Consider the following 24,820-nt stretch of genomic DNA (forward strand, 5'->3'; position numbering starts at 1 on the left):
GATTTTTGGCACACAATTTATTTGACTAACATTTAAGTACATTCATTTTTGCTTACATAATATACATAAAATATATTGAAACATGATTTCACGCTACAAATAATAAATAACATTTAACAGACAAAACAAATTTACATTATACATAGTATAAGACAATAAGTAATTATTATGAAAATGCTTGATTTTTAAATTCATAGATTAATATATTTATTGTACTAACGAAGTACGATCGCTTCATAATATTTAGGATAAAATCAAATCTTGTTCAAGTAAAAATAATAATATTCGACAATTATTTCTCTAAGGGGTTTGCCTCAGTTCTATCATATTAGCCAAAATTTTTTAAAAAAATTGATGTTTTGGTTAAGACGGTTCTTTCATTAATCAATGCGGAGCCAAACAGGCAACGTGAGATAGACGTTTAGTTGACATTAAGAATAATTTTAAAACTGATGGTCCAACAAAAAAATACGAAATAACAGTTTGTTATTTACCTACACTGAAAAAAAAATTACTTATAGCAATCCGTATGTAAATGTAAAACGTATACGTAAAAAAATATATAACAAGGTTATATTATTATTTCTGAGCCGAGGGTTTTTTTTTTAAATGTGAAACTGCATAACCCAACTGTCTGGAGCCACTAAGACTATGGCATCCCCAATGTATGTGTATGTTGGGGGGCTGAAGGAGGTGTTGAGTGGAAGAGGGAGGTGGAGAAGCACCTAGTTAATCAGGTCTGGTCACCAAACACGGCCAGAGCCATTTCAAGCAACATTTCAATTTTGAATGGTGATCTTACACCAGGACGATACTAAGAGTATCTTCTACTCTGGAATTTACCGCAAATATACTAAATATCTATTATTTTAAATGAGTAAAATGTGAAATATCACAAATTAATCAAACAGAATTTATTTGCGCATGCTGAGATTTGAACACGCCAGCTTGTAGTCGAGAGTCTTGGCCCTTGACTACAGAGGCCTTCTCTAAAGACCAAGTGGGCAATATTCACGAGGAAACAATTTGTCCTTTGCAATGTTCTTCTTCTTTTGTTTCAGTTATTTTAATGGAACTGATATTAGTTGAGTCAAGTATTTTAATGAAGCTGATATTAGTTGAATTAGTTGAGTCAAGTATTTTAATGGAACTGATACTAGTTGAGTCAAGTATTTGAATGGAATTGATATTAGTTGAATTAGTTCAGTCAAGTATCACGACAACAACAAGTAAAGTTTTTTTGATTAATCCGCCACCCCTAAAACCGGGCAAGTGTCCAATTAGTGAAGCGGCAGAATATATTGCACACATACAAAATATGCTACAAATTTTAACTTGTATTTCGTAAAACAAACACAACACTTCTATCGATCTCTCGCAAAAATTAACATTACTGGTTTAAAATCAAGTTACCATGTTTCAGCTTGCGAGAATATACCATTTTGCAAGCTTATTCAAACAAAAAATGTGGCAGAGCGAAAGGAACAGAAACACATGAAATTGCTAGACTACAGAGGACTAGCCGAAATGCCTTAGAACAACAATAATGAACACTAGTGACTGATCAAATGGTCAGCGAGAGGCGAGAGCAAGTATAGTAACCGAGTGTGTAAGAGTTCCCCACCTTCCTCTTCCCCATCTCCTTCCCCTCACCACTATCTTCAGCTTCACAACATACCCCGATTGGGGATGCCATAGTCTCACTTGCTCCAGATGGTTGGGAACAGTTGGCACTCTTGTGCGGTACTCGCATAAAAAAAGTTGTAGTATTTCAAAATCCATACAAATCCAAAAATCCCTAATGTCGCATTGCCACGTGTGTGCTCCTGCGTATACCGCAATGGATTTTGAAATAGTAACTAACAATTCGCTAATGTGGGCCTTGCCTTATAGTAAATATAAATGAGATCAAAATCAGAAAATAACAAATGCTGCCAAAAATGCTTTCGTCTAGAATTTTATTTGGAAACATACCTTGTTCATAATTCATAATAATATTATATTCATTATCATTATAATTCTTTCAACAATAGTGATAAACTTTCCATATTACAAAGTAGGAATAATGAGATTCATCTAAAAGTAGATGCAGTATTTAGTACAAACATGATGTCTATCATGTGGGATGACTTATTTTAATGAAATACAGTATTTTTGTATTTCCGAGTACGGGCTCTAAAGGCCCAGGATGTCAAGTGGTTACTACGTCGCTACCTATTTGTAAAAATAAATAAATTAAGTAAAACAACAACACGCAACACTAAACTTATGTTATGAGATTTCGCTTAATACCTTATATTTTGGACAACTGTTGCAATATATTAAAAGGAAGAACCCATTCAATCTTGTCAATGATGTACTGAAAGGGCCGACATATATAGCAGAACAACACCGTGGCGTAATGCCCCATCAATTCCGGATACTGATGGGTCATCAGAGCCAGCAGAGCCGTGCAAGAACAGAGCGCAGCGGTAAATAAAATAAAGAAGGGTAATTCTTTCTTGGGATACACAGACAAGTCGTGAAATGACGGAAGAAGCTCCCTGTCGGCGCACTCTGTGCAAGCGGGGTAGGGATAAAACAGATGACCTCGCTCCAAAGGGTACGGAAGCATGCGGAATGTTCCTTCCCAAGTACAGTGCAGCAAGTTCAGAGCACCTTCAACATTCTTCCAGTGTGCTAGGTGGAAGAATGCATAAGCAATAGCTTCTGAATCTCCTCGTTTCAAGATATGTTCGGGAGGCAAAATGAGAGGCTTCATCTCCAGAATATACTTGGGCACGTGAGGGTTGAACTCCACGGCTCTATGTATAGCTTCCACTGCGCTCATCTCGGCGGCCGTCAGCCCTCTCTTAGAGGCAATGTCAGGAGAGAAGCGGTCCGCCACCAGGCGCGCCTTCAGGAGAGCCGCTGTGTAGCAGATGGTGGCGGACTTGGGCAAGCTGATGTCGTCATATCTTGCCAGGACAGCCTGCACATCGGCGTACGCTTGCTGCTCCAACAGGGTTTCTATCAAGTTCTCGTGAATATTGAGTACATTCATGATTGGCGGAACTTCTTTAGTGAGATCTTTAAATGTCTTGGCCGCTTCTTTTAACTTACCGAGCTTCCGGGCACACATGGCCAGGCGACGTTTAATATAAATCAGAATATTAATATCGCGCCTGTGGATGGATTCCATGATGGCTCCCTGGTGTAATAAGTTTTGAGATTTTCTATAGTTGGCCTCCGCTACCTTTAAAGCTTGTTTCAGAATTCTTTCAGAGTCCAGAATGGTAGTGGACTCCTCTTCAGCCAGGAGGATATATGCGGGGGCACAATCTGCATTCCTCTCCATAGCGGTCTGAGCAGATTTGATGCGGACGACGGGGTTCCGCTCTCTCCAGGCCGTTTGCATGATCTCATACTCCGCTTTGCCCGCATCTCCTTCGCAAGTAAAGAATGTTTGGTGATCTTGGGCTGACAAGTTCATGTCATAATATGTAAGCGGTTCTTTATTCGTGGCCCAATAAAACCTTTGATATTCTGCTCCTCTAAATAAATTAAGAGGGTTCCGCCACACTTTGCATTCTGGTATCGTTTGAGGGCAATTATTTCCAGAACCATTTTGACTAGATGCGACATTCTGATCAGCGTTGTTATCGCCACCGCCGATCCATGGACTTATATGATTTAAAGAAACCTGTTCAATAAAGGATGTACCATATTTACGAAAATACCACCACTCGAAAATAAGAATCAGTCCAGATATAAGAGAAGATGTTCCCGTTAGAGCAACGTAAAATTTCGGAGTCAAAGTACTCAGGAACAAACTGGAATCCAACATTATTTTTAAATGTTGTGCTTATTTGATGCACAAGTTTGCAAAGCAACTGCAAATAATTAATATTTACCACAACACTTGAAAATACAAAACGGTTTTGACAACCGCTATCAAACAAAGTATTTCAAGTGTTACCAGTACTGAGTGTTTGTCATCTTCGTCATCTGTAATCGCGTGCGCACCACACTATTGATATTGGCTCAAAATAATTACTTTCCCGTGAAGGTCATTTATTATTTCCGACTATTGATTAAAATAATATTTTATAAATTACCAGAAAGTTCTGAAGAATACGAAGTTTCGAGATAATCCCACAATATTCGCACTTCTTTAAACAAGAACCTATATAACTTCTTACAACTTTTATCAATCAACAAAGCAAATGCAGAAAAACGTTGTACCAAATAGTTTTAAGAATATTATTCAAACACCCTCTGTTCATCAATAATTTTATACTGCATTTTGAACATTTAAATGATTTAAAAAAAATGCAACCTTAACGATTTAGTAACAATCTTTTATTATTTTGTCAAGAGTAAAATTCCTTTTACAGGAGTATGGTGTCAAGGTAGGAGTGAACAAGAAAAAAATGCCGATGTGCGAGCATTCTAATGTTTTATATTTTTAATTTTAATTGATTTTCAGAGAGTAGATACTAGTAAGTAAGAATTATTGTTTCCCGAAAAATAAAACTCCGCAGGTAACGGATTATTGTGTGCATCTGGCAACATTTTTACCGTTCTGTCAATCTTTTGCTGAACATCAGGGGCATTTAACTAAGCTTTGGCCTCGAAACTCATTTGAAACCGCCACGCCCACCTCAAAATTCTTATAGAAAACGAATAATATGGCTAAAAGCTCAGATCTCATTGGTGAGAACAGAAGGATTGGTTTGATCTCTCGCTCTCTACCATAATGACTCGTGTAACAGAAAGAGATGACGGAATTTTGACGTTTGACAGTTTCAAATCATTCAAACAAAATGACAGTGGTTTATTTATACACGCGGGTTGTCATTTTCTGCCAAAATACTATCATTTCCGTCGAAAATATTGCGTGTTAAAGTTGTTCGTGATAAAAATACAATATAAGCCAGTATAGTGTTAGCGAGTTACAAACATATTATATTCAACCTACCTACGTAAGTTCAAGTTTAAAGTGAATTAACAGTTTTAGGTTATTCGTTCGGTTTTTTGAACAATGCTTCATACTTGACATTATGTCTTCCTCCACAACGTATAAATGTTATTTATTATATCGATAAACTTATTCATATTATTGATTAGTGTTATCCTGTATTATCTTATTGTTTTGGTGAAATTAAAGATTTTTAAACATATGTAACCATGAGTTCATGAAGCTGAAAAATGTCGGAATTTTTCGTCGTACTGTCGATGTTTTGGAAATTTTCTTCAGTGTTTTTGCAAATTTCTTGTCATTTTGGGTTTCTACTTCTCAGATTAACAAGTTTCATCTTAAGGAAATGCACTGTAAAAGTTTATTTTCTTAGTCAGATGAACCTTGCCCTTGGAAAACATTTCGACATTTTTCTGCTTCAAGCAGTGTTCCCGAACTCAAAAATTCAAAATCGGGAGAATTTAGGCCTAAAAATCGGGAGAAATCGTGAGAAATCGGGAGATTTTCTTAGAAATCGGGAGATCACTAGAATTATTTTAACAAAATTTCTCCTTTGTCAATAATACGAATCCCTTTTATTATTCCGAAGCATAACCTTAACAACTAACGAAAAAACCCATAAGCAGCGCCGTCAATATGATTATTGTAGATGTTGCCCGTGGAATAACGCAATTTGCCCTAACGTTTAACGGGGACTTATTTTACGTCTGGCAACTCGGCGCAAATTTTTGTGAAACATCGACCTTGGACTGTCACCTGTCACTTTGCGAGACGTCAAAAATCATGTAATACCTACTTACTTTTAAAAGTGAGCGACATTCATACAAGTAACGACCTTCGTCATCGGGATGTGTACAATTAAATGAAACGAAAAAATTTATGAATTTTAATTTTATTTAGGAACCAATCAACCACCTCATGGGCTTTTTCAAAACACCTGTCACCTGGCGACAGATGCTTGATAACGGTAGGTACACTGTTTAGTAATCCTTAATCCTTTATTAAGAAATACCTACAAATATCTCAGTTGAATCATCAAAAACAAAAAGAAAGTGCATGGGCCAAATTAAAATTGTTAATGAAATTATACAGAAATTGTTATAAATTGAGTTATATTAGATTAAAATTAAACCTTTACAAGCATGCTGAGTGTATACAAAAGACAATTGGGCAGTAGAATCTCTTATCTGGGAAGAATCCTTCAAAAATTATCCCAAAAAGCTGTGAGCGCAGTATACAACTCCGCATTTCTATCACTGCTCAACAATCCTTTTTTTTGTACGATGTACAAAGTAAAACAAAGATATCAAAAACAATAATATTTATACAAAAAAAAATAAATAATAAACAATGTGTTACCAAAATAATAATGATAATGAAAACATATTACAAAACAATATCATAACTATAAGGAATAAAAAATAATAATGTGCTGCCGGAAAGCATAAAAATAATACCCATCAATAGGTTTTAAGATTTGGTTCACACGTATCGATTTAAGTTGAAGCGATTTTGACATTCAAAATTGCGTCAACTGAAAATTATAATTAATTAAATAAATTAATTAACCCATTCTAATCGGAACTATAAAATAAATGCCTAATTAATAACGTTCATAGCTTCTTTCAATTTGTTCCTCCTGTTATATTTTATTAGATTAAATTTAATTACAATAAAAATACTCCTCGCCCAAGGAGGTCTGTTTCAAATTTTACTTTTTCCCGCGAGTAACTAAAAAAGACAAGCGAGTTGAAACATGTGTTCACACGGGGCGATTCGGTGAAAAACTCGAACGACAAGTAAAACCAAAATGGCGATGGTCGTACTCGAACGTCAAAAGTAGACGGGCTTTCAACTTTTGCTAGGCAACAAAAAAAGTTGATAACTTTGTTGACAGAGTGTTCACACGTGGCGATTAGCTTTCAATTGTCCAACCAACAAAAGTTGACCGACAAAAGTCGCCCCGTGTGAACCGCGTATAATAGAGATATGCTTAGATTGCAGTATTTTGTAAATATTCTGGTCAATTCCCGAATCCGGGGAATTTTTTAGTTTTTTTTTTTTTAACCATAGACAATTATTTGCCTGTTGTGCGGACCATAAACAAAGAATCGACGAGAAACGATAAATCGCTGAGAACACCGAAAAATCGGTAGATTTTGGTGCCATTTCGGTAGATCGGGAGATGAAGTGAAAAATTGGTAGATCTCCCGAAAAATCGGGAGCTTCGGTAACACTGGCTTCAAGGACATTTTTATTTTTATAATAGTTTTTTTGGGCTAGTGAATGAATAGAGTAGGCTGAGAGCAATTATGTTGTCTATGGTCGCATCTTTTTTTAAATGGCCTTGAGTTTCCTCTACCTTGTCTACTGCTCTGCTCCGCACGGTAGGTACTGCTTGTATATCTGTGGTTAAGTACTGTATAATTCTGTTGGATACAAAAAGCCGGAAGATATCGATCTAGAGAGTGGTATATTTATGCTGAAATTGCTGAACATCGTGAAAAACGTTTTTACGTAACGTCATTTAGACTTGGCTCGATCGCTTGTGGTGCCAAAACACAAGAAAAGATTCAAAATGAAATTTGGAAAGAGGCAAATCAACATGTTGGCGATGTGGGCTGGATCCCTGGCTGGATTTGGCGCAGTTGCAGGTTCAGCACTATTCTTATTTACGGAATGGCAGGTACCGCTCCAATTTCTGCCCATCTACAACAAGAAATTCCAAGAGGACCCGAACGATAAGTAAATATCACCAGAAAACCGTCGATGAACTGCAACGAGAACAAGGATTCCTCAAGAACTTATTCCACATCTTCTTTTGTGTATCAAGAAATTCTTCTAGTGTACCTAAATTATTATACTGAATACAATATGTAAATAGTGTTGGACAAGCTTGTTTTATTTATATATAACATGTAATTCTTTCCTCTTAGTTTTGCGTGTGACCAGTTGGTTCACTCTATTGAGTTCCTTGATGACTGAGCATCAAAGTTTATATTTCCAGTGGGAAGATAGCATCTATCTCCTATTGGGCGGGTCGATTTCACATCCCACTATCTCAATATCTCTTGAACATGGGCCATACTTGATGAAGAGATCAAGGTACCACGAGACATAATATTCTATACCATTAATATTACGGACACTGAAATTATTTGTGATCAACTCTGTGTCGGAGCATTAAACTAATCCAGGACTTATGTGTTCCAATCCTGGCACGGGTAAGGTACTATGTGGATTATTTCACATATGGAGTTTTTAAAATAACGGGTAAACTTAACGAATTCTGCTCCATGCAAACGTTCTAAAATTTGGAGGCAACTATTTGAGTCGGGAGATTAAGTAAATATTTTTAGGGTTTAGTTTGGGTTATTTCAATAATTTATGCATATTTCCTAACTGAGAAAAAATGGAACTTTAATACATCTTTTACCATCTCCCACCACATAATTAGTTATTTCTGTAAAAAATAAGTTGAAACCAAGTGCTATTTTATTTTGTAAGCGTATAGTGTAATTCGAAAAGTTTAATAAAGAATGTTTGCTCTTCATTCCAGGGTGGAATATATTTTTTTTATTTTATATTGTAAATTTAAAAACGTTTCAATTTTGGTGATTTTTTCAACTACCATACTAAAGCTCATGCCCGTATTATGGTAATCATACATGATTTATGTAAGAATAGAAAAAATAAACCAACAGAAAAGGAAATTGATATTGTAAAACATAAATTAAAATATTGCATATTATTATAGAAACGATATTAGAAATAAAAATAAAGATAAAACTAAATAAACGATAGAGTCAAACTCTTTAAAGAAGGCACATCCCCTTTCAAATAGCCAATGTTGAACGTGGATAATAAAAAAGAATATAGAATTAATTGACTTTATATCGGTGTTTAAGGCATTGCATATTTAGGAGCGATGAACCAGAATCGTGAGATATATGTATATATATATATAAACTTCCAAAACCTAGTCCCCCTCAACACAGGATCTCCTAGTGAGGAGGACTACGAATATAATCAAAATCTCTTATACATATATATAAATATTCTTGTAAAAATGTAAAAAAAAAATATATATATATTATGCTATTATATGTATATTATAGTTTCAGTATTGCCCCAGTGAAAGATCATCACTCTGAATAGAAATTTTGCTTGAAATTACTTAAGCTCAATTACGTGATTCAATCTAAATTATGCTTCATCACCTCCATAATCAACTATGGAGCTTTGAAATATCCATTATAACGTAAGACATAATAATAATAATATTATGATATGTACCGTAAACATGTCTTTGCTCTACTTTTGACCCATTTTTATTTAATGTGTAAGTGGGTACTTCATTTTTATGTTTTCACATGAAAATTAAAATATGTTTTTTAAAAGGCTTAGTTAGAAATCTGTATGGCAAAGGTATATACGTATTTATTTATTTTTCCAGAGTTTCCCATGCATAATTAATTGCCTGTAAGTATTTCTCCAATGATTCCTTAGTGGAATCAGCATACCTCCATTCTTTTTTTTCTAGACAATGGTTTATGGTCCAAAAGCAGGTATCCTGGAATAAATGCAGATAATAACTTTAGTTTGCTCTGCCCCGGGAGCAAAGTTAGACAGACAACAGGATAAAGTGACCTCATAAAGTCAAAATGAAAGTACCTACCTAATAAAACAAATAATAGTTGAGTTGAACAAAATTGAACTAATACCACAAAGAGTGAAATCTATGAAAATAAAGCAAAATTACCTTGAAAAGGCTTGTGACATCTCTGCCCTGGAAACAGATTATTCCGCACACAGAAACTAGCATGCAATGCAGATGGCGAGGTTATCTCGAATGATGAATTTTCTGTAAGTTAGCACCATTGACAAAAAAGTACCTAGTATTTATTAAGATAATATTTTGAAACAAAAAACTTTTTTACATGTGGGGACAAGTAAGTCACTTTTACGGCATCAAATTGTTTAATTGTTCCACAAGAAAAAAGAGGGATCTGGTGCGAAAATTCTTTACTGGGAAAAGCTGGGTAGTAAAATTATGAAATTGCAAATGAGGAAATGTGTCTATTCCAACGATGATAAAATTTTGAGGGGGGGATGTCAAAAGAACAATGAGACAGATGTCTATTTCGTGTGTGGTTTGAATGGCTTTAACTGTTCTTTGTGACTAAATATGAATACACAATCATCTTCTGTACTTTACTCCCAATTGTTGTTGTTTTTACTTGAAACATTTCCTAATATTTGTCATATTTAAGTCAATAATTCATCTCAAGGGTGCTTCCATTATTAGAAGCTGTATTTTCTGCTACTGAGCTTGCAGAAATTTTCTGGGTATCATGTTTTACCACAGGCAGCCGGAGCTGTACATAAATAAACCACTCACATGCTGTATTCACTTTTTCAATGAATGGAATCTGTTCCATCAGGCGGCACGTTTTGACACAATGCATGTAAGCATTGGTCATATATAAGCGACATTCATGTGCAGGGGTAGCCGCCGATGAATCACATATGCGACAGCCATGTAGATGAGGTTATCCTTCACTTAAGCCTACAAGCTACACTAACTTATTGAAGTGGCCTATGAGTCCACTTGCAGACTAAAGGCTGTAAGTTGGGTCTTCTGGATGGGGAAATATGGGGTCTATTTTAATCTGTGTAAGCGTAACTTATAGAATGTGCTTAAATTGTTGGACAGAAGGATTATCACTACTCGTTATTTCTAATTAAAATTATAAATTATGCGCTTGATAGTCCAGAATTGTTTGCATTGACAAGCTCTCGGACTCCACTGTAATAATAGAAGTCCGGATTTATTTCGGTGGAGAAATTCTGGGACCAAATACGATTTACATTTATGTATGCCTCATTGCCCAGAATAGTAATGGAGGGAAATAATTATGACGAGTCAGTAAACATCTCCAATTTATCGCAAACATAAATACAAAAGATTGTTACCTAGGCAGTTCAGTTATGTATTATGATGTCTAATTTTTAAATTATCTGCTATGTAAAAGGCCCAAAAGGGTATTAATGATGAACTAAATAAAAAATATTATCTCAATAATGCACTGTATTAGTTGCATCTTTTTGAGTAAAATATCAGCGATGGTAATGTATCACCGTGTAAATCATATTTGGTCGCTTTACAGGATAGATAAAAAGCGATTTTACGCAAACGGACGTCAACACCGCGCATCTCAAAAAACTGTTTTTGTTGTAGGACACTGAAAAATCCTATTTTAATTCTACCAATCTATGTTTATTGCCACTGTCGAATGGTATTTGGAATGACACAGTTTGCTATCAATGATACTATATTATGTAGACATTACAAAAATCGAAGTACCTACCTCAAAAATTTTACCCTTTAACTAAATTATTTTTGTTATCTAATTCAAGTGAAGGTATTTAATCTAGAGCGAAAATCTCGGGTATGAAATAAAACACAAATATTTATTTTGTAAACTATACGGTAACAGTACTATATTTTGTTTAAAATATTTAGGAAAAACACCAATCAAAACATTTGCTAACATAATTAGTGTGACAATTTTTGTGGGACGCAATGGGACTTGAGTATTTAGTACAATAAAGTAAAGCATACAAAGGTAGGTATTACAACCTAAAGGAGCTAGTAATATAAAGCTAAGGATATAAATGGACTTCACTGAAATAATTTAAAACTTAAATTAAATGTAATATCCTGAAATACATCTGCAAAAATATTGCACACCGATTTATATCATTGTATGTATAGAATCGCAACAGAATTTTATCTAACAAGCTAACTGTGCAATGGCATTTTCTACAATATCATAAAATATACTAAAAAACTAACAAATAACTCTAGGCTATCGACAGTTAAGTAATAATTATGTAATAAAATTATATTTTAGGCAATAATTTGTAAAATAGTTTCTTGCATTATTGTGCATTTTAGTTAGTTGTAGATTTATCAGGGGGACAAAGTCTCCATTAAAAAAGGACAAGTAATAATTAAAGTTTATTGTTTTCGTGATGTTACGACAACCCTGCTGCAAGGATTTATTTTATTTATGTCATTATTATCATTATCAACACTATAACCCTTGGAGATTCTTCTGCATCTTCACTCCTGCCGGTCTCCTGCTGTCTCCTTCCAGATATTTTGCATCAAATGGCACAAAATGGTTTTGAGTTGTAGGTGACATGCGTTAATAAATTCTTTTGAACAGTAAAAATTCCATGTACATCGAATGTATTTTAAAATGGCCTTCAAATACAAATGATTTACTGCTCTATCATTACACACGATAAAGATTTAAAATCTCGCACTTACAATGCCATATTTTTCAATGATTTGATTTATCTGGCAGTTTGAAACTGTTGAAATTAAGCCAATGGAATGGTATTTGCTTGTGATATTTACAACACATTTGAAAGCAACCTCAGCTAATAAAAGATATTCTTAATTTCATATCTTTCAATGAATAACTATCGTCATATTCCTAAGGAATGCCCTCTCATAAGATTAAATGACTTACCTATATGTATGTTATAATATTAATGTTTACAACTAGTTCATATTTCAAGCACATTCACCTCTAATTGTTATTCAAACTTTGTAAATATTGCCTACTACATTTGATGCACAACCCACTTCACTATTATTTTCAATGACATTTTTAGTAGGCCAAATTGCGTAAATTCTAAAAATGCAATTAGTTACATATTCAATTTATTCATGAGCTCACAATTAAATAAAAGTTAATCCTCACATATAAACTGATTTAGATAGATACATCTATTTAAAATATAGAGGTGCAACAATATATGAATTCTTAGTTCAAAGATGGAGATCTTCAGTTTCATTGTGAACTCATGTCTAAAAGAAACGATCATTTTATCCCCTAAGTACATATAAATCATAATAATATAATGTATACCATCTAAGTATATTTAAATTGATTTTATATATTTTTATGAGTCAGCACAGCTTTAAGTTACCCCTTATCACCACACCATGATTAATTTTTGATTGGATGCCCACTAGAATTTCACTTCTACGAGTAGGTAACTACTCCGAACTTCCCGCCAAAAACATGCAGTGTTGCAATTTAAAATGACAATGTTTTCCAATATTTTAAATGACATTATTTTCCCCATTTTCCCAATTTCAATGACAATTTTGTCTCAATTTAAAATGATATCAGTGTCTCAGTTTCAAATGACATTGTTGTCTCAATTTCAAATGACACAGTTGCCCCAATTTAAAATCACATAATAGCAATGTCCGTGTTCCGATGGACATCCAGTTGATGCTAAAGTAGTTTCCTTAAACTGCAGTTCTGCCTCCTAATAAAATAATAAAATAACCATTTGTAAAGAGTAGAATTTATATTACAGTATGTCTAATGGCGTGAAAAGGATGGAATAGCCCATGGCATCAATCTCTCATTCATTCTCACTCAGCGCTCCTGTCACATGCTATAGGGTGCAAGTAAGCATTTTCATCTAATTTTGTTGTTTCGTGAATACAAGATGTAAAAATACAAATAGGAAACCTAAAGTAATTATTAGGTAAAGATATAATTAGTGGATCCCGCTTGACAATTTTAAATATGTGAGTATTTTTCCCAGGAAACGATTATTAATTTATTCAATTGTGTAACTGGAGTCACCAATAAAATGTGAACTTATTTTTGACTTGTAAATGTATTTAGAAATCAAGTGGTTGGTCCGCACTTCCCTCCCCCGCACCGTCTTCATCATCAGAAGGTAAGCTGACCGCATCATCGGGCTCTGTAACAATAAAATACTTATTATTCTCAAGCCGTTGGGTAGGTACTTTCCAGGACAGTTTTTGACACTAACTTAAATTGAGCCCTTATGCCCGCCAATCCATTAAAATTACGTGCCATACATCCATCTATGTTGACACCAAAAATCGTTTTAAAAGTTCAACCACAGATGGCAGTACAAGGCCTAGAGTAATGGCCGAACTTTTTATGTGAAGCCAAATAATGATGATTGGCTGAAAAATGAATTGCGGTTTTGTCGAATCACTAATGAAAATGATTCTGATAAACTCGGCAATGAAACTGACACTGAATAAACTGATTTAATGGAAACACAATGTTAAGAAATCACACATGAATGTTGGTTAAAACAAAAATGGTGTTATTTTTTTTTCTTTTACGTTTATTGTAAAACTTGTACCAAAACATATAAATCTACTTAACTTTCAATATGTACATGTTCATTACAGCCAAATGTTTAACAGCCAATATCTCAGAACACTTTAAGAAATTTTTCATACAAAGCAGTTTTTCCGCATAAGTGCTCAATTAGGGGTGCATCTTGATCTGGATCAATAATGATTGTTTCCAACAACTACTACTCTGGAGTGGAGGATACTTTTAGTATCACCCCAGTGAGAGACCACCATTTAGAAACAAAAAATTACTTGAAATGATTTTAGCCATCAGATCTGAAGAGTCAGGTCCTTCCCAACCTTTCTCTTCCCCATCTCATCCCCTACTACATTTAGCCGCATAGCCTTGGTCATGGCATAGCTACACCGGTTCCAGACAGTTGGAAGAGTAGTATAACAAAAAAATATATATTGGGTACCTGGGCAGCGGGGTTCTCCCTTAGTGCGTGTTCCTGGCCTTTCATTTCCATGTCTGTCCGTGCACCAACACAGCCCCACGGCGGAGTGACACTGCAGGGAACGGTAGTAGCCCAGGGCGTCACATTGGGGAACATAAGCACCTGGAAACAACAAAACAATATTAATTAATAACACAAGCATTGAATAAGGAATAATAACGACTTTCTTTAGTCATTGATATAAAGTAAATCACAATAAAGTACCTGATTGTAAATAACTCCAAAAAATCTATAAAACATTATGGGCTTAAAAGAATATATGTATGTATTCATGTAGATCATCAAACGCTGATTCTGAATACATGTATTCTGAATATATATAATTATATGTAGAATTTATAAATCGTCATTTAAAAATGAATAAAACAACATCATATTAAAAGACCCTGTTTGGTTGCCACAACTGAATCACAACTGTTGATTCTGACACTGAGTCACAAATAGCATTTCATTCTGGTTTTGTATTTTGAATTTGTGCATATTTAAAATTTTTTTATTGATATTGTTTCAAAGTTTTGACAAAATAGAAACGTCATTTATACGCCTATAAGGATTAATATTTTAGAAAATTAATGATAGCTATAGGCGTATTATTATTTTGAGGCGCACCTTCGGACCGGTTCTAGAAAATGGATTTTGGCGCAGACGTTATAACAATGAGCTCTATACTCTGTTTAAGGAGCTAAACGTCACAAAATTCATAAAACTGGGAAGACTTCGGTGGCTAGGTCATGTGGAGAGAATGACCGAGCATCAAGAACCAAAGTCCCTGCTGAGCTCAAGACCGATAGGCAGAAGGAGCCTGGGAAGGCCAAGGTTAACATGGAGCGACAACATCCTCAAAGATTTATCTGCCTTGGAGCTTCGAAACTGGAGAGAGCTGGCGCGGGACCGAGATGAGTGGAGGAAGACTCTTGAGGAGGCCAAGACCCACCAGGGGTTGTAGAGCCAAAAGTGATGATGATGATGATAGGCGTATTATTTTATAAAGGCAATTTTGAGGTTAGTGTCAATATTAGTTGAGAGGCATTACAACACATGTGAGTGGTTTATTTATGCAACACACCAATATTTATATGGTAATCTGCGTACATAACATGTATATGATATTATCATTGTTGATTATAATAATTCTAACATAATAAATAGGTACCACAAATGAAACTATCATTGAATTGAATTCTAAAAGAAAATATATGCAGTTGTAACATTAGGATGTAATCAAACTAACAAGTAAAATATAGGTTAAATTTGTAGCAAACATTTATTATTATTGTAGAAAGCAATCACTTTGTGGTTTGACATATTTAATAAAATAAAATACTTTTTTGTTTTAAAACCACGATATTTATTAATTTAAGAACCGACCGGTTTCGCTTTACTTAAGCATCATCAGGGTACAAATTAATACTAAACAAGAAGTACATAATGTGTGCATATATATAACAAAATATAGAGACCTTAAACTTCAACCTTAAATTTTTTAGACCTTACCTTATCGATCATTAATAACAGAATTAATTTTAACATTTTTCGTAAACCCTCCTATACTGACGTTGTCATACACAGCACCTCCAATCACCCTATTTCACATAAGCACTCCGCATTCCATTCAATGGTCCATCGTTTAGTCACAATTCCAATGTCCAATAGTAATTTTGATAGTGAACTAAAACTAATTAAAAACATAGCAGTAAATAATGGCTATGAATCAAATTTTATACATTTAATCTTAAATAAAAAGCTAAAACAAATAGCCATTAATCGCTTCCTCTTCGCTAGTCCTTGTCCTCAAATCAATGATAATAATATTAATTATCAATGGCGGCGAATTTTATTCATTAATCACTTTTCTACCTTAAGTGTAAAAAACCTTCCTTCTGAAGTCAAACCGGCCTTTTATACCAATAACAATATAGGTAAATTTCTAATTAATTCTAAAGATAAGGACGATAAATTAAGTCATTCGGGGATTTATAAATTAAATTGCAATAATTGTTCGGCTTTCTATATCGGTAAGACATCAAGTAATGTTAATATTAGGATAATGGAGCATCTTCGTTGCCTCAATAATAACGGTTTTTCCGAATTCGCAAATCATTTGATCGATAAAGATCATACATTCTGTCATAGCACCGGTGCTAACATCTTACATAAAAACGGGCATGGTAACAGACTAAACAACTTAGAGGCACTAGAAATTTAAAAAGCTGTAAAAACCAAAAGTCAGATACTTAATAATCAATTAGACATATCAAGTAGTCCAATATTAGGTCTGTTTCCAATAAACCCATAAAAAAGAAAATTCCCAGTTCTCCTTACCTCCTTACCACCATGCCAGTTGATGCTTTGTTTCTCCCGATTTATTGGTATAACCCATTAGTCTACATATTTATCTGGCGGTTTTTCCATTACTTGTGCACTTATGTAAATGTATTTTATGACCTTTCTTTGTGTTGCTTATATTTGTATCATGTTGTCTCCCTCTATAATATATTTGTACCATGTTGTCTCCCTCTATATTTTGTTATATATATGCACACATTATGTACTTCTTGTTTAGTATTAATTTGTACCCTGATGATGCTTAAGTAAAGCGAAACCGGTCGGTTCTTAAATTAATAAATATCGTGGTTTTAAAACAAAAAAGTATTTTATTTTATTAAACATTTATTAGTTTACCTAAATTAAACTATTTTACTTTCATCAAAGTGATCCTTGCAACAGAATCCAGTTGACCTAAGCGGTAAAGAGGCATTTTTTCTTATTTGTTAGTTTGATGGCGTGACACCATTTTCTTCATCTTAATGCAGGTTTTTGAACACTGATAAATTGTTTATCAGGTACGTCCACAGACATAGGAATTAATAGACGAGAAGATAATGGCGAGGGGTAAAATCAACTGTTGAAGAACGAAGGGAGTAAGGCTGACTGTGATTCGTCAATAAATCAATCTGACAGTAAATAGGCATCTCGCATTGTAATATCACCATTTACTTCTTAAAAGTAAAACCTGCTTTTGAATGAATAGACATTTTTACATGGGAGCGCAAATTACTCGCCACGTTATGAACAAATTTGCGAAGTCCAAATTCGGCAAAAAAATTCGGTTCTATTTTCAGAGTCTAATATTTCGTTTAAGTATTTAGTTAAGACACTTTTATAAATGTTCATAATTTACTTCCCAGCAACCAACCAGCTTTGTGTTTCGCGTCCAGACGTTTCTCGATGTGATAGTATATGTTTCTAAAACTGATCTATATTATACGATGTGAATATGCTTAAAATAAAGTAAAATAATGCTTATATATGGAATGTAATACGACAATTGGGTTTATTCTCTTTTTCACATCTATTTTTACAAGTTTTCATAGTACAAGTTAAGCCGTGTTATTTCGTAAAATGAACCGATGATGTCTCGACCATAGTTCGCACAAGAATGATGACGTCACGTTTTAAAATTTCACTTGAGGCCATACGCGAGCACAGCCGGCTCCAATGGAACCGGTATGGGGAGTGGGGATAATACGCTTTTAATCACTTAGGGCAGGTCTACTAATATTCATATGTCTATGGGTACGTCACAGATGTGTTTTTGCACTTTGGTAGAATAAAATAACAGTAGTGAAGAGATGCTGAAATTTTACCTAGTGTTATTTATAATTAAAAGCAGTTAAACTTAAGAATAAAAAACATCTCGATTCTCAACGCCGCCATACTAAATATAGCGACAGTTGAAAGAAAACTTATAAAATGTAGGCTTTTTGTAACTGGTGATGTCACACAGACAAACAAATACATAATTTGGTGCGTTTTTGGGAGAACCGACAAATTCAAAGTTTGGAAATTAATTTTACTATTAAAACAAACTATGTACATATAACAATAAAAAAATATATTCCAGTATTTAGCTTAGAAGGTCATTGCTGAAAAAAAAAAAAATGGAAAAGGACTGGAGTTCCTTATATATTATAAAAAAGAAATAAAGTAGGTACCTAGACTAACCGTTAGAAAAATGTGAACATATTATTTATTTTTATAAAACTACACACTGAATGCTTTTTTAATAAACCAATACTGGGTTTAAAAAAATTACATTTTAAACTTAGAAAACTGACCCAAAATTGAATATTTAGCCCGATAGACATTCTAAACTTTGTACATATCTTTTATTTGGTAGGTATTATATTGTTTCTGCGATTTCGAGGTTGAAAACTCCAGGGCAATGTAATAGGTAATTTTATAATGATTTAATTATAACATTAAAGTGACTAGCAATAATTTGTATACTGTACCACTGAAATGATTGCGAGTTGTCCTCCTGGTGACGGCAACACAGGGTCGATCGGCCTTCTGGAAGCAGCGACACCACTCGCTCCGAGTAACAAAGGCATCCTTGTTCATATCACAGGCTGTCAGGAATGGCCGCATGCAACGCTCTTGCTCGTCATGCTCTGAAATAACAACTTAGATAAATACAAAGTGAAACCATAATAAAAAATATACCTCTTAGGTGGAAAATTGTATATTTAGGTTCCAAATTAGGTCACTTTAGTTTTTTAGTTGTCAACCCAAAAGCCAAAATTTTATGTATGTATATGGTAAATATTTGCTGCCGCACAATAGGCACAAATTATGGATAATATACTTCGTTTCAACTTAATTACCACGAGAAACATCGGTTTCAGTCAGGGGAGATGAAAAAATGTGCTTTTAAGTTAAAATTTCATTCAGGTTTATATAATTTCTCGTTTAGATATGCATTCCGTACTCCATATAGAACATTTTCAATGGTACCAATGGTAAGAACATTAAAAATGATTGCCATACCACAATAATCTAATCATATTCTAGGATGGAATTCTCTTGTATTTTCTTTTCTTCATAATTTTGTACTTATAATTAATTATTATATTAAAATATATAGTACATATACATATAACATAAAATAGGTTTTAGCCATAAAACATAAATAATAATATAAAATTAGTTTTTAGGCATTTTTAACTAAATATAAAAGATGGTTTTAGGCAATTTGTTTAACCCTTAATCCCGTGTTTGTGTTGCTTTAATGAGCGCCTCAATACCTTCCTATATTCTGCCTGAGATCGCGTAGGAAGAGAGACAGCTCCTTCACGTAAGTACAAAATCTATTTAGAAGAGTTATACAGGTCCCCTGGACTGGACGTCAATTACGTAAAAAAAAAAATTGTTTTTTTTTTTTTTCCAGTTTAATTGTCAAGATGACAATTGCAAACCCTGGACTAACTACTCTAAATACCATATTTACATCATAGATAGACACTATCAAGCGTTGGCTATTATTGGAAGAACTGTACTGCGCACTGTTGCAAGTGCAAAAATACGGTTCCATGATAACTCAACACAAAAAAAAAAAAAATAAGGTTTATGTATTATTATTACCTAGGGAATAGAGATCTTTAATGGATAATCTGGCATCAGTGTCTCGATCCAAATGCCCAAACATCCAGCGCACCTCGGTTTTGCATTCAGATGGGAATCCTGGAACAAATAACAAATATAAAAAAATTATTATTAAATTTACTTGCTTCAAGGCCAGGCGTCATCCATGTTCCAACGCCTTTATTCTAAATAAACAATTGTAAAATATTAAATAAACAATAAGTGTGAATTGTGTCTTAACTTCTTTTATTCACAGTTAAAATAAGAAGATAGTTGCAGTGACCGAGAAAATCTGGATAGAAAAATCTATCCAAAATTCATGATGCAGAATGAAAAGTTCAAGAAATTTATTTATTATATGTATTTTGTTTTTGAAAACATACATTTTTATATAGATAAAGTTATGAAATGCATCATTTTGGCAGGCTTGATTTCGATTTATTTAAACTAGTTTGATCTTAGCAAACATAAATCTTTATTTTGACAATTATTTTAAGTAACATATTTGTATTTTGAGTTAATAATGCCTAAGTATTATTATTGATAACTTAATATTTGGATGAATGTATACTGCCATTTTTGTACAAAATCACCTAAAGGGCGCTGATAAAATAATAACTTTATTACGTACCTTTAGTAGTCTGGTAATGTTGATTTGGTTTCTTGTTATTGTCATTCATCAGAACCGCAAACCAATCCAGCAAGCGATCGGCCATGCTTTCAAACGCTGAAGAGCTGCAGCCATTGGACTTTCCAGAATTCTCCGTGTTGCTCCCTTCATCCCAGATATTGTTATCTAAACAAGTAAAAATATTTTTAAATAACCGTAAATTTGACTACCTTATTTTAGTCACCTATCTTCCTAAACCTGGTCTGTGAGACGTCAGCAATATAGTTGCTCTCGCAAAAAGAATCTATGGCAGTGGAAAATAATATGAAATTAAACTAATTATTTTAGGGGTTTTTACTTTTTTACTTTATTTTAGGGGTTTTTAGTTTTTGCTTTTTACATTTTTACATTAAAATTACACAAACTTTGAAATCAATAGCAAATCTTAGAGAATCAATATATCTTCATCTCTTCAAGAAAAAATAACAAAATCATCATACAGTGGTGCCTCACACAACGAACGCCTCGCACAGCGAATGCTGCACACAACGAACTTCCTTTTCGTTCATTTCACGATTCATACAACAAACTTCGCTTCACACAACGAAGTCGCCCGATCTTCTACGATCACTGCCGATTAATTGCATCCTCCCGCGCAGGCAGTCGTTAGACTCGTTAGTCACTGCGTAGTACGCTTAACTTACGCACGTATCGCAGCAATCGTTCTGCAGTTTTTCGCAGAAATTTGATATCCTTTTGGCAATACGACTTATACAGAAGGCCTGGGAAGAAGTGTCACAAAGGACCCTCATTTCTGCTTGGAAGATGCTTGTGCCTCCGTGGATTCAGGAAGAAGCAGTAGTTGATGACACAGAAGTGGTGAAGGACATCATCACAGTGGCCCAAAGGTTGGAATTAGAGGTAGAGGAAGAGGATGTAGAGGAGCTTATTGAGGAACACAAAGAAGAGCTGACAACTGAAGAGCTCCAAACACTTCTGGCCCAACAACAGGACAATGCTCAAAGGGAAGCGTCATCTGATAACGAGGAGCAACAATCAAACAATCAACCAATTTCAACTGCTGACATCAAGAACATCCTGGTCAAATGGAAAGCAGTTCAGGAGTTTACCAATGCCCACTATCCGGATTCCGCTGAAGCAAACAGGATCAACGACCTGTACTCCGATACTCTTGTCCGTTATTTCCGGCAGATGTTGAAGAAAAGAGAGAAACAAACGACTTTGGACAGGTTTTTCACTGCACCATCGGCGGAAAATGGATGAAGATGTGCAAGATTCGATTATTTCTTAAAATTAAAAAATGTGTGTTTTTTTCATTATGTTTTTAGATGTATCTAAATAAAAATAATAACAAAAAATTTATCTTTTTTTTATGTCATCTTACCATATTTTATGCTACAGAACGAATTATTTTTTTTAACATGTATTGTTATGGGAAAACGCGTTTCACATAACGAACTTTTCGCATAACGAACTTGCTCCTGGAACGAATTAAGTTCGTTGTGTGAGGCACCACTGTATTTGGAAAATAAGATCCATGATCATAGGAACATAACTTACGAGCTTCTCGTTACTAATTTTCATAAATTCGATAATCAATATATACATAAACACACAACTTTCAATAAAAAGTAGTTGTTATTTCAAAATTGCAACTAAAACTTACTACCTACCCCCGGTCTCTTACACCGGTGACAGAAGTTTTTTACTCATCAAATGCAAACATGCACGCAAGTGTGTCCTCGACGAGCGCAGGCGCGACATTACGGGGGAAGGGGAGAAGTTATTTGGAAACACAATACGTAAAGACGCGTACACGCTTAGTTATTCACAAAAATAATATTGCTGGTGTCTGTGAGACCAGGGGTAAGAAATTAAGCATTAAGATTGTTGACGTTTGATTTTTTTTATTGATATTTTTTTTTTCAGCATGCTAAAGATGTTGATGAAGTTTTAAGTAAGTTAAAATTTCAAATCAGTTTTCTATGAAAACATTAATTAAGAATGGGTTGAAAATAAAGTTCTTATTGTGTAGGTACAAATAATATTTACCATGTACAGCAGATACCCTGTTAGGTTTGGTCTCTAGGACATCATTGAAGGAATTTTCACGGGCCTTATCCTGAAGCATCTGAAATAAAACATAAAAATATAAGTAACTAATGAAAGTGGAAGAAGAATTCCAATTAAGTAAAAAAAAAAATTGTCAGAGAAAAACAAAGATGCTAACATTGTCGTTATTTTTCATTTTCTGACCAATTACATATTGATTAACCCATCCCATCCGATTCCAAGTTATTTCTATTGAAACTAACTACAGCAAATAAATTAAATTTTGTCCTGAACTTATTGATGTAGTTAAAATGACATAACTTTTTGTTTTGTATAATATAATATTTAATCTATTGAATATGTGTAATATTTAACACAAATTTTTAATTCATTTTTTTTAATTTTTCAAATTGACACATTTTGGCCGGGAAAGGTAGTTCTACCCGTTCGGTCAATTGATTCTACTTTTGCGCCGGCCTCATTTCAATGGCAAAAAAGACAGAATTATTCAATATTTTAATACGAATATTAAATACCAATCTCTTTGTAAAGGTCCCAACTATATGTACATAATTATCAAATCATAATGCAACTCTTCTTTTATATTTATCTTCGTGCCTTTCATATTTCAACAAAAGTATAGTATATTATTTATTATTGTAATAATTCAATTCCTGGAATGACCGTAAAACTCGATTCGAATCTCTATCTCTGTTCCGCCCCTCTCAACTCCTATGTGCAAGCGAGCGAGAGTTGTCGGGCATATTTAAAGAAAGCAGGTATGGGCAAATACCGATAGTCGGACCATAATAAACATATTAAAAGGTTAATTGAGTTGCATTTCAAATAATATTCGATTTTCATTTGGTACTTTTATAGCTTGGGTATGCTGAGTTACTAGGTAGAAATTTTTATTAACATATTTTAATTATTTTCGAAGATATAGCGATTTACAACAAATTGAAGAAATTCGCGCGGGACCTTTATTTTCGCCCGGAGACAGCGTAGCACCAGCGCAAAAAATACCCAGCCGAAATGTGTTAAGATAGTAAGGCCTATATACGTAAGAATAAAGATTTTGTCGAGAGGCATAAATCATGGCGGCACAGAGGGAAGGCTTTCTTAGAGAGCGGCTCTAAACTGTAGCAGCTTGGAGGGAATGGGTTGATACATTATTGATCATGTTGTTAAAAATTTGCACACAACTTTGAACACACTTCACCCGATGATCCCGGGCACCCCTGCTATATCACCAAATGTAGCGAACCACTTGGGTTGATCTATGGCAGAGGTGTTGGTTATCCAATAAATGATTAGTGGAAGTACCCAAATTGTACATTACAAATTTATTGGCAAAAATGGATTGACAAGATTGAAAATATTGTCTTGACTCAGTGACTACCTATATAAACTGATGAAGGAAATCGAATCAGATGATGATTATTCAAAACTGCAGGCTGACCTCGATTCAATCATGATATGGTCGGTAGAAAATAAACTTGATTCAATATAAAAAATGCGTCGTTATGACTTATAGTCGTTCACAAACTCCACTATTCTGCCAGTATAGAATGAATGGTGAAGTATTAACAAGCGTATACATGGGGTTGTATTGGGGTGATCTTTGATCCCAAACTGACATTTTCAAACTACATAGTACAGCTTACCTCGGCTTGCTCCAAAACTCTTGGTTTTGTAATTAGAACTTGCAAACAATTCAATAACATAGAAGCAATGACGAAGCTGGAGTACGCCAGTACTGTCTGGATACTTATCAACTTAAATACATAAATATGATTGAACAAATTAAAAAAAAATTCCTAAGGTATTTTTACATGCGATCATACGGAATATATCCGAAATTCATGCATCACGTGGAACTGCTAAAGGAAAAAATTACCAAAGCCTGGAGACCAGGCGTAATGCCGGACTCATGGTATTTGAATTAAAGTTACTAAAAAACCTTATTGATTGTCTATTTATCCTGTCATGCTGTGGCTTATTCGTTCCTGATAAATACTGTCGAAATCGTAGCCACGACCTATTCTGCATATCGCAGGGTCGGACAGATGTCATTGCCC

The 24,820-nt window shown here is 34.2% G+C and overlaps 3 protein-coding genes across 3 annotated transcripts in view; 1 reads left to right on the forward strand and 2 right to left on the reverse strand.

Moving 5' to 3' along the window:
• Nucleotides 1–1,086: 1,086 nt before the first annotated feature.
• Nucleotides 1,087–3,937, reverse strand: LOC149422947 (protein ST7 homolog). Its single transcript, XM_089632787.1, has one exon. It carries the CDS (start codon nucleotides 3,824–3,826, stop codon nucleotides 2,294–2,296), a length of 1,533 nt encoding a protein of 510 aa, XP_089488913.1. The 5' UTR covers nucleotides 3,827–3,937; the 3' UTR covers nucleotides 1,087–2,293.
• Nucleotides 3,938–7,454: 3,517 nt separating this feature from the next.
• Nucleotides 7,455–7,854, forward strand: LOC149422948 (uncharacterized). The gene has a single exon (XM_089632788.1). It carries the CDS (start codon nucleotides 7,539–7,541, stop codon nucleotides 7,707–7,709), a length of 171 nt encoding a protein of 56 aa, XP_089488914.1. The 5' UTR covers nucleotides 7,455–7,538; the 3' UTR covers nucleotides 7,710–7,854.
• Nucleotides 7,855–11,433: 3,579 nt separating this feature from the next.
• Nucleotides 11,434–24,820, reverse strand: part of Cow (Proteoglycan Cow) — a 50,507-nt gene continuing 37,120 nt past the window's right edge. The window contains exons 7-12 of the mRNA XM_089632389.1: nucleotides 22,740–22,818; nucleotides 20,688–20,852; nucleotides 20,057–20,155; nucleotides 18,928–19,086; nucleotides 14,594–14,734; nucleotides 11,434–13,762 (exon numbers count right to left, since the gene is read on the reverse strand). Coding sequence (XP_089488515.1) covers nucleotides 13,680–13,762; nucleotides 14,594–14,734; nucleotides 18,928–19,086; nucleotides 20,057–20,155; nucleotides 20,688–20,852; nucleotides 22,740–22,818 — 726 coding nt within the window. The 3' untranslated portion in view covers nucleotides 11,434–13,679. The remainder of the gene's footprint in view (nucleotides 13,763–14,593; nucleotides 14,735–18,927; nucleotides 19,087–20,056; nucleotides 20,156–20,687; nucleotides 20,853–22,739; nucleotides 22,819–24,820) is intronic.

This window comes from Hesperophylax consimilis, chromosome 6 (genome assembly GCF_061612785.1).
Source record: "Hesperophylax consimilis isolate HC1 chromosome 6, BYU_Hcon_1.0, whole genome shotgun sequence".
Taxonomy (NCBI): domain Eukaryota; kingdom Metazoa; phylum Arthropoda; class Insecta; order Trichoptera; family Limnephilidae; genus Hesperophylax; species Hesperophylax consimilis.

Coding starts and splice junctions, on each gene's coding strand:
- LOC149422947 (XM_089632787.1), bottom strand. CDS start 3,826: ATGTTGGATTCCAGTTTGTTCCTGAGTACTTTGACTCCGAAATTTTAC.
- LOC149422948 (XM_089632788.1), top strand. CDS start 7,539: ATGAAATTTGGAAAGAGGCAAATCAACATGTTGGCGATGTGGGCTGGA.